The sequence below is a fragment of the Gossypium hirsutum genome, chromosome D07 (genome assembly GCF_007990345.1).
Source record: "Gossypium hirsutum isolate 1008001.06 chromosome D07, Gossypium_hirsutum_v2.1, whole genome shotgun sequence".
In the NCBI taxonomy this organism is placed as follows: Eukaryota; Viridiplantae; Streptophyta; class Magnoliopsida; order Malvales; family Malvaceae; genus Gossypium; species Gossypium hirsutum.
Window position 1 is genome coordinate 19,057,500 of NC_053443.1, and position 15,555 is coordinate 19,073,054.

General features: G+C 35.1%; 1 protein-coding gene across 3 annotated transcripts; it reads left to right on the top strand.

Moving 5' to 3' along the window:
- Positions 1–274: 274 nt before the first annotated feature.
- LOC121219457 (DDT domain-containing protein PTM) lies at positions 275–12,084 on the top strand. Of its 3 annotated transcripts, none has more exons than XM_041097663.1 (10): positions 298–2,179; positions 2,291–2,905; positions 4,067–4,221; positions 4,321–5,207; positions 5,879–6,167; positions 6,267–6,391; positions 9,313–9,773; positions 10,327–10,355; positions 10,517–11,131; positions 11,267–12,084. In XM_041097663.1, the coding sequence occupies exons 1-10, from the start codon at positions 639–641 to the stop codon at positions 11,410–11,412; spliced, it is 4,863 nt and encodes a 1,620-aa protein (XP_040953597.1). In that variant the 5' UTR covers positions 298–638; the 3' UTR covers positions 11,413–12,084. The 3 variants fall into 3 exon arrangements, with proteins under 3 accessions (XP_040953596.1, XP_040953597.1, XP_040953598.1); XM_041097664.1 differs by having other exon boundaries at positions 4,067–4,215; XM_041097662.1 differs by having other exon boundaries at positions 275–2,179; positions 4,067–5,207.
- Positions 12,085–15,555: the final 3,471 nt, after the last annotated feature.

Below are 15,555 nucleotides of genomic sequence, written 5' to 3' on the forward strand. Positions count from 1 at the left end.
ATTGGACACAGAAAGTAGTTTAATTTCTCAAAAAATTATTAATGCAATTATAATTAGCTTGATATAAAAATTTATTAATATATATTAATATATGTAAAAACAACTTTTCCAGAAAATATTTTCAAGAAATCTATCAAACAACAGAAAATATTTTACACAGATTCAATCAAACACCAAAAAATATTTTCCAGTAAATTATTTTAAAAAAAGTAAAACATTTTTTAAAAATTATTTTACGGAAAATATTTTAGTGGTAGGAAAAGATTCCCTTAGTTGAAATATTTGAAGAGCCTACTTCCTTCCCAACTCCACCGCACCACTTTTCTCTCTTGTCTCTTGAAACAGACTCCTCATTTACTCCCCCACAAAAGAGAAAATATATATTTGATTTCTCTCTTTCTCTTTTGTTCGTGTTCCTAAACCCATTGCAACCTGTAATTCAAAGCCAGGCTTAAAATCATTTCTTCGTGCTTTCTCTTTAAAACCCCTCCAAATCTTGTACCCTTCAATTTAAATCAACATTCCCATCTGGATTTTCTTCCTTTTTCTCATCCTTTTTGTCTACTCAAGTATTCTAGTTTTTCGAATACCTTAAAAAGTGGGGGCAGAAACTAAGAAAAAGAAGCAAAAATGAGAAAATGGAGTTTGTGGGCAAATCCGTGAAGAAGGAGTTCAAAGGATTTGGTCTTCACTCGGGCATTGTTAAGTCCTTTGATTCCTCATCTGGGTTTTTCGAGATCGTTTACGAGGACGGCGATTCGGAGGAACTCGACTTCCATCAAGTTGCTTCTCTTGTCATGGACGACGGTTCTAACCCAGCCTTTGAGCCGAGATCCGACCCTGAGTTAGAGGTTCTCCGTGAGAAGCCGAGGGTCGGAAGGCCCAGGAAACGACGCCGTGTTGAGAGGAAAGCTCGTGTTTGTCCAGGTAATGCAGAGAAAGAAACCCTAGCGAGTAATGCTAATGTGAATTTGGATACAAATGCTGATTTAAATGAAGGGCTTTCTGGGAATTTGAAGGATAATAATAGTATTGATGGGAATCTGAGTGGAACTTTAGATGAGAAGGGAATTGGGTCTCTCATGGATTTGAATTTAAATAGTAATGGGGATATTGAAATGAAAAATGGGTTTGACTTGAATTCTTCTGGGTTTGATTTGAATCTTAATGATACCTGTTGTAGTAATAATTATTTAAATGATAATGGAATTTCTTGTTCTGAGGGAGAGAATGTGAAGAAGAGAGGGTGTATTGATTTGAATTTGGATGCGAGTTGCGATGTGGATGATAATATCAATCTTAATTGCAAAACCCAAGGGAAGGAATGCAGTTTTGATTTGAATTTAGGGGCTGATGAGGAGACTGACAAAGATGCTATTGATGGTAACTGTGTATGGCAAGTGGAAGTGAGAGAATCTGGCACTTGTTCTGACTTACTTAAAGAAACACTGATAATAGTGCAAAATGATGCAGCGGAGGATGTTTCTAGAAAGGAATTGAAGATTCATTCAGGCTTAGGGTCTGTTGAAGGAATCCTTGAGAAGGGCACCGTTGTGGATCCAAGTGTTATCAATGCTGATGATTGTCGAGGAGTTGGATTAGAGGGTGTCCCTGAGTTTGGCACTGCAGTAACTGATGGGTGCCGAGATGATATTGGAAGTTCATTCAAACAAGCTAGTGGTCCGAGAAAGAGAATAAAGCTTGCGAAGGGCTTGGATTCTTCAACAGAAAGGGTGTTAAGAAGAAGTGCTCGTAGAGTGTCTTCTAGAAATCATGTTTCAAGCACACCACCACCTGCAACAACATGTGATGTTACCGGTTTGGCAATATCTCCTTCAGTTAGTGCGGTAACGGTGGAGAAGCCAGTTAGGTCAAGTCGTAAAGTGTCTGAAGAGCCTGTTGTTCTTCCTCCAAAACTGCGACTGCCACCATCTTCTGAGAATTTGAATTTGGATGGGATTTCCGTACTTGATATTTTTTCTATTTATGCTTTTTTGAGATCATTTAGTACTTTATTGTTTTTAAGTCCCTTTGAGTTGGAGGATTTTGTGGCTGCACTGAAGTGCCAGTCTCCCAGCTCATTATTTGATTGTATTCATGTTTCCATTTTGCAAACTCTGAAAACGCATTTGGTGTACCTATCTAGTGAAGGTTCTGAGTCTGCTTCTGAATGTTTAAGGTATTTTTATTCTTTCCATTTCTTTTCCCTCTCTTGCCCTTGCCTTTTAAACATTGTTTTTTGTTTGCCAGTTATCAGTGTTCAATAGTTCTTGTTGATCTGATAATGTAGGAGTCTTAATTGGGGTTTCTTGGACTCTATTACATGGCCCGTTTTCATGGTCGAGTATCTACTCATTCATTGTTCGGGGTTGGATTATGGTTTTGATCTTACTAGTTTGAAACTATTCAGATGTGACTATTATAAACAACCTGCATCTGTTAAGGTTGAAATACTCAGGTGTTTGTGTGATGATATGATTGAGGTGGAAGCTGTAAGATCTGAGGTTAATAGAAGGTCTTTGGCATCTGAGACTGACATGGATTTTGGTCGAGATATGAACAATGGGATTTGCAAGAAGAGAAAAGCTACTAAGGACGTGTCAGGTGGATCTGGCTTTAGTGAGGAGATAGTTGATGACACTAATGACCGGAATAGCGATGATTGCTGCCTTTGTAAGATGGATGGGAGTTTAATATGCTGTGATGGCTGTCCTGCTGCTTACCATTCTAAATGTGTAGGTGTTGTGAATGCTCATTTGCCAGAAGGTGACTGGTACTGCCCTGAATGTGCAATTGAAAGAGAGAAGCCTTGGGTGAAACCTCGTAAATCACTTAGAGGAGCAGAGCTTTTGGGCATTGATCCTCATGGTCGGTTATATTATAACAGCTCTGGTTACTTGTTAGTGTAAGTTTGTTTTACTCAACCTGTAGAAATAGATTATTAGATAATGATCTCTAGTACTGCTTTATTGTTGTTATTGTTGATGAATCATGAATGCATGTCTATATTTTGAGTAGGAAGTTCTCTCCTGGCTTAATGATGAGAAGAGTGCACAAAATCTCGTCTCTAATAAACTGTTTAGCAGTTATTAGTAACTGTTATTAACTCTATTGTAAGGCAATAACTTGAATGAATTTTTATTTTTATTTTTTTAAGTTGATCCTTGAACCATGGAATCTTCTTGTCATTATCAACATAAGGTGTAGTTAGTTATGATATGTGATATGGATGCATCACTGACACGGCCTTTAGCAGCCATCCCCAACAATTATGACATTTCATGTTGCCTTGGCATATAGAAGAATCATTTTATTTGACTTGATTATGCTCTTTTTGGGAATTGCTGGTGTAAATATAAGATCTGCTGATTGATGGTTAGCATGCTTCTATATTTTAATCATCATTCTTTATGAATAATATTGTTACACAGTTTTTCACCCAAAATTTTGTTACATATTTCTGTTTGAATTATAATACCACACCTTATATATAATATTTTTCAAAAATATATACATACGCGCACTTATATGCATATATACTTATACTAGAGAGGTTGCTGAAAATAAAAATGGAAAACCTAGCTTCTTATCCTAGATTTTTAACTTTTATGAATCACAAGACTGGAAGAAGGCAACTAGAAGAGTTTGTGACTTACAGTAATATAATTTGTGAACAACAAATGCTAGATTTTATACACATATGCACATGTCCAAAAACAGTTACCAGTTAGAGTTTCATGTTGTTCATGATGAAATATATTTCTTTCTAATAAACTAATTTGATGGGGGAGTTTTTTATCGGGTCTTAATAGAATTTGAGATGTTCTGGTCTATTGCTCCAAATGATTTAGTTTCTGCCTCTGTTGTGTCCATTTCTGAATGTGTTGGCATTTATTTTCCCCAATCTTTGTTTATCTCAGACTCCATTGTGTCTTAAGCAGGATCCAATCATTTATTTCCTTCATCTAATAAAATATGGGGACAAAAGTTTACTTATGTCAGGGTAAATGACTTGCTGTTTGTTGTTACTTTTGTTGTTACTGATATTGTATTGTTAAACTTGCAGATTAGATTCATTTGATGCTGAATGCCCATCAAATTACTACCATAGAGATGACCTCATCTTTGTACTTGATGTGCTAAAATCTTCATTCCAGTATGGTGATATAATAGAAGCAATTTGCAAGCAGTGGGATGTAGCTGTAGGCTCAAATGGTGCTAGTAATAACTTTGATTCTCTGCATTCTGCTTGTTCAGGGACACATAGAAAGGTGAAAATTCCTACTGTTAGCTCATCCCTGCCACTTGTGTCTTCTGCAGAAATATGTGTGATAAGGAACGAGACCGCTGATGGCGGAAAACCTGAAGAGAAGGAAGTTGCTGAAATTTCTGGTCATCGTGATATTGAGGTTGCAGAGTCCACTAACATGTTGGATTTGGTGACTGGAACAGAAATCCCGTATATGAGTTCTGAAGGGTCAGCTGAGACAATGCAAATGGGTTCGGTCTTTCTTAACTTTCAGAAACAGGGATCTGTTGAGGTCTCAAACCAATCTGAGATTCCAGGAAAGTGCTCAACTCTTGAAGATAGTTCTTTAATATCTAATGATTTAGATGCCAGGCAAGAAAGCAAGACAAAGTTAGCATCTCAACAAACTCCACGTGTTCTAAATGCAAAAAGAGGTGATGCTTCACAATTGCTGCCTGGGACTGGCTACGTAAACCACTATAGTTTTGCCCAAACTGCCTCATTAGTTGTAGAAGAGTTATTGCATAAGCCATCAGAAAAGACTAATGATGATTCCCTCAAATCGCTGGAGGAGATAATTGGAATTCAGATGAAGGTTATTTTGAAGAAATCTAACAGGCTTCATTGGCCGGATATTCATAATCTATACGTAGATGCTCGCAAAGAAAATTGTGGATGGTGCTTCTCCTGCAGATATCCTGTGGATGATACAGACTGCTTGTTTAGAATTACTTCGGGTTGTGTTCCGGAAGTTTCAAAAAGTGAGATGGTGGACCTTCAGTCAAGATGGAATAAAAAGGGCCATGTTATAGATGTCATATATCATATATTTTCCATTGAAAACCGCTTGAGTGGACTTCTTTCGGGTCCATGGCTGAATCCGCAATACATGAAGATCTGGCATAAAAGCATTCTCAACGCATCTGGTATTGCATCTGTTAAGCATTTATTGCTAACGGTAAGTATTTTCTGCAAAACTTAGAAGCTTTTTCACTATGGTTTTTAGGGCTTCAACATAGTAGATTATATATGGCTCTAAGATCTAACTGAACCTATAACCCTTCTGTCTTTTATGTTACTGCTAAGTCTAACTTAACCTCTTTCAAACTTCCATGCGCTTGCACACGCATAACGCTGATTGTTGCAAAATGAAAATTTTTTCAGAACTGTTATTTCCTGGAAGCAATGGTTAGGTCAGTTTGAGTTTCTTTTTGGCTTCTGTGGACATTTTTTTCATTAAGATCATTGATATTTTAGCGCTAAATTGGGTTGCCTTAGGTTGGGCTGGACATTTGGGTTTACACAAACTTTTTCATATCATTATGCGAAAGTAAATATTTATCAGGTTCAAATAATTTTGGAGTTTGGGCTAGGATCAAGTTTGATTCGTCGAATTTTTCAGTGAATTCTTATCTGGTTCACTCAGTGTTTTAGAAGGTTAGATGAGTTAGTTTGGTTATGCTAAGCTTTTACCACCTCAGCTTTTCATTGCTTGCTTAAGCTAGATACTAGTCATCTATCAACTATAATCGCTTCAAGCATATACCTTTGGTCAATGATGTAGGTTATACTACTTGGAGCATATTCTCTATATTTTCTGATATTATTAATCTCACAATGGCTGTACAGTTAGAGGCAAATGTGCATCATCTTGCTCTTTCAACAGACTGGATGAAACATGTGGATTCTGCTGTCATTATGGGTTCAGCTTCTCATGTTGTGATTGCTTCAAGTCGTGGATCTGCAAAGCATGGTATTGCAAGAAAAAGGGGCAGCTGCAATGATAATGAGAGTAACCCTACTTCTAATCCTGCTGTAGGGCCAAGTATTTGTTGGTGGAGAGGTGGTAGGGTTTCTCGTCAGTTGCTCAATTGGAAGGTTTTACCCTGCTCTTTGGTTTCTAAGGCTGCTAGGCAAGGTCTGCACTTTTCCTTTTTTCTTCTATGTTTTCTGGTTGATATTGTTACTTAAAAAATGAATAATGATTCTGAATTTCTTTAAAGTTGAAATTCTGCAGGTGGAGGCAAAAAGATACCTGGCATACTCTATCCCGAGAGTTCAGATTTTGCAAAGAGAAGCAGATCTATTGCATGGCGAGCTGCTGTTGAGTCATCAACTAGTATAGAACAACTCGCTTTCCAGGTATGACTTCTAAATGTCCTCATGTCTTTTTTGTAATAGAGAGTACTGGCATGAAAAGTGGATGGAATGTTGATGCCAATCATCCTGCTGTGTATGTTGATTGAATTGTAAAGAAATGATAGGCTAACTTCCATCTTGATGCAATTTTACTATTATTTTGTAATTAATGCCAATTAACTGCGCTAATTCTAGGCGCAATATCCTGTTGCTTAATTTCTTTCTCTTTCATTCAAATATTAATTTCTTTCTCACGAGCCCAGATGGAAAAAGACTATATATAGCTATATATAAACCCATGATGCTATATGGAAAAAGACTATATATAGCTTTGGAAAATTTCGAATGGGCAATATGTAAATTAAAATTGATTTATAATAATTTAATGCATTTAATGAATTATTAAAACTTTCCCATTAAAAGAAAAGAAGTGTTCATTTCCTTGTTTTATTTTATTTAAAAAAAAATCTTGATTAAAATCTTTGATAGGGAAAAATGGTTTGAAGATAGAATTTTGGTAGAAGGGGATTTCTCGGGCTTCTTTGTTGGTTTTCTTGGGGAATTTTGGTAAAAGAGGGGAACTTTGGGTCTTTGTTTTTGTTAACAGTTGCTGCATTTAACTTTTAATTGGAGCTATATGATGATTTTTGGTTGTTTTGGGAGAAAGAGAATGGTGGTTGATGTTCCATTTTAGATGTATATTAGAGAGAGCAACAGCTTCAAGTGAAGAGGGAAAGAATAAAAATGATGTGTTTACTGGCAGTGTTTTCTGCAAAGATGAGATGCAGTAGACGGAGGAATCAGGATTTGGGGATTTTGAGAGGTGAACATAAGGAAAATGTTGGCTGGGTCGAAGAGAGAAATATCCCCAAAGGCAATTTTGTAAAGAATTTGCCTTGTTACTTTCCCATTTGTGAGAATAAAATTCCTATAATTTGTGATAATGCGATACCCATGGGAAAGTTATATTTCAAGGAATATACCTCACCAAATTTGGGTGCCCTGCTTCGCTGCAATTAGAATCTGAAAAGTTAGACACATAACTGGAATTAACTGGCAGGGAAAGGTCTGGCTATTCGAGAAATTTTTAGTTTTTCCTTGGGGTCCAATAGGATCCAACTTTAGATGTTGTCTTGGGGTGAAATACCCATATATGCTGATTTTTAACCAAAAATACCGGATTAGGCTTGATTTTTGAAATTTACCGGAATAAGCTGGTTTTGGAGAGAGTGTGAAAACGCGTCCAGCTGGAAGCGTTTTCCCTATTTTCTCTCCCTGACCGGTTTAGGGTTTTTGTTTAGGTTTTTTTTAGATACGTTGAATATTTGGCGGAAAACATGAAAGAAAAAGGAATTAAATTAAAATAAAAAAGGAAATGAAATCATAGCAAAAAGATGTGGTATTGGGTCATTTGTCCTATATGCGCAAATCAAAATAGGGTGGATCTTTACTCGGAGTAGAGCATAAACCTAAAAAAATTGAATAAAAAATTGATGAAACCCATTCAGGAACAAGAAAATGACATCATGATTTGGATTGAATCCCAATGAAAAAAATAGATCAATGAAAAGTTTGTGCGATAAGTTTAGCGAATTTTTTCTATATTATAGATTATAGGAAAACGGGCCAAAACTTATCTTTCTTTAATTTCATTTTGAATTTCATTTTATTTTAAAAATGTAAGAAAAAGCCCCTTCGTTAGAAATAACTGGAATTAACTGGCAGGGAAAGGTCTGGCTATTTGAGAAATTTTTAGTTTTTCCTTGGGGTCCAATAGGATCCAACTTTAGATGTTGTCTTGGGGTGAAATACACATATATGCTGATTTTTAACCAAAAATACCGGATTAGGCTTGATTTTTGAAATTTACTGGAATACGCTGGTTTTGGAGAGAGTGTGAAAACGCGTTTAGCTGGACATGCTTTCCTGCTCAGTCAGCAAAGCGCGTCCAGCTGGAAGCGTTTTCCTTATTTTCTCTCCCTGACCGGTTTAAGGTTTTTGTTTAGGTTTTTTTTAGATTTTTTTACTTTTTAACATTTTTTTATATTCTTTAGGATTTTTTTATAATTTCTATATTTGTTAAAAAATATAAATTTTGGATTTTTATAAATATTTTGAATTTTAAAAATTATTTTGAAAATTTTAAAATTACCTGTGTAATTTTTTTTTTTAATTTTTGTTGAGAAACCAATTTGTTCATTTTCAAAATTGACAATGGCCAAAAGGGTATTTACTCAAATCTGTTATTCGAATTGTAAAATTCAACTTGATTAAAACTCGAAACTTGAATTACTTATTCAAGTTAACTTGAATAATTCGAAACTTTTTTTATTTTTTGAATCAAATTGAGTTTTGCTTACCCATAAAGGAAGAAAAAGCATGCATATATCTGAAAATATTATCCTGGGAATCCCGGGATATCTGACAAATTCCGGGGTGAGGGGCAATTTTGGAGGGGGTTGACAATGGGAGAATTTCGGACCCGGAATTTCGTCCAGCTTGACGTGCTTTGCTGACTCAGCAGAAAAGCGCGTCCAGCTGGAAGCGTTTTCATGCAAAATCCGCTGAAAACGCATCCAGCTTTTTCACACCCTCTCCAAAATCAGCCTAATCCGGTAATTTTGGTTAAAAATCAGCATATATGGCTAATTCACCCATTGTCTTGTGTATTTCCACCTTATCTTGCACATGCTTGATATGCGTGCAAAGCAAATGCTATTTAGTTATAGTATCTGTGTATTGTTTTTATTTGATTTTTGTTAACTGCGGTTCCGTCATTAAGCCATATGTCTCAAATGGACGCAAGGCAGTTTATAATATTTTACAATTGACCCTATAAGATGCAGTTTATAATATGTTCAAAGTACTCATGAATTGGTGAATCTTTTGAATGCTGGCTTATTTTTCATATGTTCTATTTTCAGGTAAGAGAACTTGGTTCAAACATTAGGTGGGATGACGTTGCAAACACACATGCTCTCCCTACCTTACCTAAAGACTTTAAGAAATCAATTAGACTATTCAAGAAATGTGTTGTGCGCCGAAAATCCATAGAGACAGATGTGGTGAAGTATCTTCTTGATTTTGGGAAGAGGAGAATCATCCCTGAAATTGTCAAAAGATATGGGACTGTTGTTGAAGAATCTTCAAGTGAAAGAAAGAAATATTGGTTGAATGAATCTTATGTGCCTTTGCATCTTGTGAAAAGTTTTGAAGAGAGGAGAATTGCCCGGAATTCTAATAAGATGGTTTCTGATAAAACTTCTGAGATCAGTAGGATGGCAAAGGAGTCATCAAAGAAAAAGGGGTTCTCCTATCTCTTCTCTAAAGCTGAAAGTACCGAGTATTATCAGTGTGGGCACTGTAACAAAGATGTCCTCATCAGGTAGAAACAATCATTCTATTACTTTTTGAGTGCTCTATCATTTCTAATAGTTTTTAGTTCCATGGTATTGGAAGAAAGAATTAGCAGAATTGTTATTTCTAAGATTTCCTATCATTTGAGATGTCAGTACTTTATTTTCAAAATTTGCTAATAACTAAGACTGAAAATAGAAAGGAACTTAAAAACTAGGTTGTGCCAGTTTTTAGAGCATAATAACAGAATTGACTTTTTGAAATTTTTTCCCTTGGTGTTGATAAATCTTATACGTTTACAAGATAATAACAAACTCTTATGTAAGCACTAATAAGAGAAGTGGCTGGCAAAGTGAAGTGATAAACCCTTCACGGAGAAGTGATTGAAAACTTTAAAGTTAAGTGATGAAGTTTTTTTATGAACTAGAGACCAGTTTTTGGTTTAAATAGATGTTCAAGCATACGCATTTTCATAGTTAATGGCCTTATACTTAATGGGTCGTTGTTCCTTAACTATTTCATTTAATTAACTATGTTTATTGTTTTTGTTTTGTTTTCTTTTTTTATTATCAAATTGGCAGGGAAGCTGTCTGCTGTCAGTATTGTAAGGGTAAGTGGTGCTCTTCTATATTAAAGTGTATTCAATTTGTTTTTATTTTTACAAAGTGATGCTCTGCTTGCTTGATGGTATTGCTTTAATGAGCTTCTAACTCCACAGGTGCTTTTCTTTACATATATTTCACATTTCTAATTAGGTTGATATAATTTCAGGGTTTTTTCATAAGAGGCATGTTAGAAAGTCTGCTGGTGCTATCATTGCTAAGTGTGCGTATACATGTCATCGCTGCTTAGGTGACAAGTCAAATGTCAATGTTAAAAAAGGGGGAAATATCATGAAACCTAAGGGCGACACAAAGGGGCAGAAGACGATCACAAAAACTGCAAGGAAATTGCCACAAAAAGGTAATAGGGCCAATGAAAAATCACTGGCAGTTCGAATGTCACTGCGTTCACGGAAGGATAAAAAGGGTGCTGCTGCTGTGCCACTGCGCCGATCACCTAGGAAAATAAAATACATTTCTTTGCAAAAGAAAAAGCCTGGTAGGTGCAAGAAAGGCAAAAAGAATTCAAAGAAGAAAGCAACTAAGAAGATAAAGGAAATTACTTGGCAGAGGAAGAGGACAAGGGCTTACCATAGTTACTGGCTTAATGGTCTTCAGTTGTCTAGTAAGCCAAATGATGAGCGGGTGATGCAATTTCAAAGAAAAATGGTTTTTGATCCTTCCGAGCATAAGATTGCCTCCCCTGATCCACCCAGATGTTTTCTTTGTTGTGAATCAGGATATGCATCTAATTCAAACTATATCGCATGTGAAATTTGTGAAGGTAATTAATTTTCAGCATTTTTATATCAGTTCACTGTAGGCGACTGCCTATTATTATAGACATTGACTACTGATGCTTGAAAATTTTTCCTCCTTTATACTTTTTCATAATATTCCTGTCAATTAATTTATGCAGAATGGTTTCATGGAGATGCTTATGGGCTTAATTCAGAGAACAAAAGCAAGATGATTGGATTTAGGTGTCATGTCTGCCGTAAGACGATCCCTCCTGTCTGTCCGAATATGATGGCCACAAGAGTTGATGAAATCTCTATTGGCTGAGTTGCACAATGGTGTTAGTACTTGGGACTGAATCTTCTGAAGAACATGGCACCCTCTCCCTATGTCATGTTAATTAAAAAACAGTCTACCAAGTGAAACTCGTCAAGGTTCATTGGCAAACGGGTGCTTGCATAAGGAGTAATTATTTACTAATTTGGGTACAAGTCAGAGTCCCATCATGGATTATAAATTGGGACTACTTGATGAGAATCAGAGTATAGATGCATGACAAATTTTAACATTGATTTGAAACCATATACACTAACATTAACATCTGATGAGAAAGTTAGGTTTGCAAGATAGTAGAACCAATACAGGACATGATGCAACTGCAATTGTGGCGGATGAGGCAAAGTGGCATTCCCGTGATGTTCTGCAGTATTTGATCAAAGGATACCTTAGATCATGACAGGTACCTGGATGTTCTGGACCAAACCAGTTGGAAGTCAGGTTGCAGATGGAGCTTCTGCTGAGTGTCATCCAGATAAGTTAGCATATCTGTTGAATTGTTAGATGATGGGGCAAAAACAACTTAGGGTAGATTTACAGTCTAACAGTTAATTGGTGTAACAAGACCTGGATTAAGTGGTAGGGCCTTGGATTTGTTTGTAGGACGAGAGTTACATGTAAATTTTCTGATGTAGAAATCATGGAATACTTTTAATCGGCGCATAGGAATGATTCATTTCCAAACAGAAGTTTAAAAGTTTATTAAAGTGGTAATCCATAGAAAGATAGGTATCAAACATGTTTTCTTGTTTTCATTATTAAAAACAAATTTTTATTTTTATCTATCATATGCATTTTTCAAATTTCAAAAAAAAAAAGAAAAAAGAAAAACCTGAATAAAACATTTGCAGCGAAAAGAAAAAGGAAGGGGGAGAGCGGGTCGACTTGGCGCAATCCTCTTTTCGGATTAAACCATTCCGATTTTGGCACCATTGATGAGGATAGGAATGGTGACACCCACATTTCAGAAAAACCTTTTTTTTTTTTTGAAGAGTTTGATAATAAAAAAAAAACTCCACTTTGTCATAGGCCTTTTTGCCAAATCAAGTTTCATTACAAAGGCTTCTTTTTTGTCTCTTCTTTACTTTTTAAAGAATTAAGCATAGGCTAAATAAGGATATATGCTATTTTTTTTTATTTGGCCTTTTAGGCCGTTATTTTTTTAAATTATAGGTTGTTTTTGGGGAAAGAACTTGACACGTTTTCCTGTCATCTAAATTGAAATCATGCCCAATCAGACGCACTTTCCACCAACGATCATTTAATTAAACATTAACGGTAAAATTTTTTAAGGGCCAACGGTAATTATATTTCTAGTTGAATACCAGATCATTTTTCATTCTTTTCACTGAAATTTAATTCTTTCAATTCTTTTTAAACTCTCAACTCTCTCAATTTTCTCAAGTTTTGTTCTAACTTTTTTGATATGCTTGTTTAAAAATATTATAGTTTTATTTAATTATTTTGTATATTATTCATTTCGATTAAATTTTCACGAATGACAATCTTTCTAATTCATTTCGAAGACAAGTACATTTTTACCACTCAAGCGATAATGGTGGAATGTGCGCCTAGCTAGGTGTGCTTTCTTGCTACGTCAGCAGAGAAGCTTGCCTAGCTGGACGAGGTTTCACTAACATTTGATAAAACCTAAAAAAAAGTACCTAACTTGGACAATTTTTTGGCAGATTTGATTTGAAGATACTCGATGAAAAACGTTGGTCCTGCAATGCGTATTTGACTGCGAGATCTTTTCCTCTACAATACAATCTCACCCTTCCCTCATGCCTATAAAAGGGGGCTCCATCTTATACTCCACAATCCCAAAAATATCATCTCTCTCACCCTCTATCCCTCCATTTTATAATATTCCTCTCCGTTTTCTTCCCAGCTTCAATGTTAAAAATTTTTGCCGCTAATATAATTTTCTGTTCGAGGTAGTCTTGAGTCGGTGATGCGATATCGCGCTCCAAGATGCACACGTTTCATATATCCTACCAAGATGGGACCATTACCTCCGAAACCTATCTTGTGGATGTCGGGTTTTAGGATTACTTTGCTTTTGTACGGTCACGGGTGGAAGTCTATGTAGAGGTCTGAATCGAAGATCGTTATGCGGTCATGGATTGGAGTATAATGGGGGAGGCAATTGACGGTCGTTACGCAGCCACGAGCTCAAACTTTTTGGATATTCGGAAATGTTCCCTTACAAATTCCATACATAAGTTTAAAGGTATAATCATAAGAAAAAACAGTGGGTTTCCCACTATAATCGGCGTAATTCTTTTCTCTATTTCCACGTAGTTGGTATCTTTAACCTTCCTTCTTATTTGAAGGCCGACATCGTCGTGGACGCAAGAGGTCTCTCCGGCAGGCAGCTGCTTTGTCGTTGGAGTAAAGGTAATGCTCCTTTCGGGACGAAAATGATTGCCGTTATTAAACAACACATTAATAACTACAACGACTGTCGCGTCGACCCGAGTTTGACCTCTACTCCGACGAAACATCCGTTCTCCGCCTAAGAGCCCTCTTGTGTCTACCTCGGTGTCAGCCTTCGAATAAGAATGAAAAATTAAAGATACTGGCTGTCTGGAAATAGAGAAAAGAAAATTACTTTGATTTCACTGGAAAGACTTTCGTTTTTCCCTATGATTATGACATCAATCTTATGTACAATATATATAAGGCATAATTTGTGGGTATCCAAAAAGCTTGAACTCATGATCGCATAACGACCGTCAACTGGCCCCCGATTATACTCGAACTCATAATCGTATCATGGCCGCCGATTGGGACCTCCACTTAGACTTCGATCTGTGACCATATCAAGCACTGCCACCTCGAAACCCGACTTCCGTAGGATGAGTTTTTGAGGTAATGATTCTATCCCAGGATGACATATGAAATGTGTGTTATGAGTCGTGTTATCACATCCCCAATCCTTCAAATCTACCTATAAACTTTCGTGGTTTCACCTTTAAAACCCTAACCCTAAAAAAATCTGAAGAGAGAGTGAAATCGTACCCAACAAACCACCTATTTCCCCAAATTTAAAAAAAAACCTAAAAAGACTAAATAAAAATAATCGACATATATGCCTTATTTAGCCTTGAGCATCTGATATGCAATAATAATATTATGTTGTATTTCTATAAAGGTTGATCAAGACAGATGGATAATGTCCCTTAACAAAGTCACCAATAATCTTAAAATAATCTTATAACTAAAATTGCACAGTCCAAAAGGGGAAAAATGAGCAACTTCATCCCACCCCTTCCTAAAAAAATGTTAGGGTCATTTATGCCCTTTGGTAATTTTCCATTAGTAAAGAAGACCTTTACCAAATTGAAAACATCTTCCAATATTTATGATAAAAAATAAAAATATCAAAATGATTTTTTTAAATTTTATTTTTCATGCTTATATTATAGAAAAACAATTTTTTCTTGTTTAGAATTGTTGTTAAGAAAATTTTAAAAGATTCTTTTAACTATAACTTAGGGATAAATTCTTTTAACTAAACTTAAGAATCAAATTAGCTATTAACCCTTTGAATTAACTATTCAATTTTTATGAGATTAGATATGATTTTTATTTTCTATTATTTGAAAATTGAAGAATGCTTTTGATAGACAAAAATAAAAATTTGTTTTTAATAATGAAAATAAGAAAACATGTTCCATACCTATTTTTTCTATAATATAAAAATGAAAAATGAAAAATGTATTTATATAAATACAAATCATGGCATCAAATTTAATATTTTAAAAATTGTTAAAAAGAATTATCATTACATTTATATATTATAGCATTTATATAGGTTTAAATCATGTAAATTCATTTAAAGTTAAAAATCCCTCAATTTTCTTCATTTTCAATTTTACAGAACTTTTGAAGTAAAAACAATGAAACCAATTTATTTTTTCTAATTTTCATTTTATTTTTCATTATTTTATTTTAAAGTTCTCACTAAACATATTTTTTTTTAATATTTTTTATTTTCCAAAAAGACAAAAACAAAAACAACCTCTATTGCATATAACCAAAAAGAGCCTTAATCGATTTAATCAATAACTTTATCTAAGAACTTCCTTTAAATTAGATTACCAAAGATATTTTAAATAAAAAATTTGC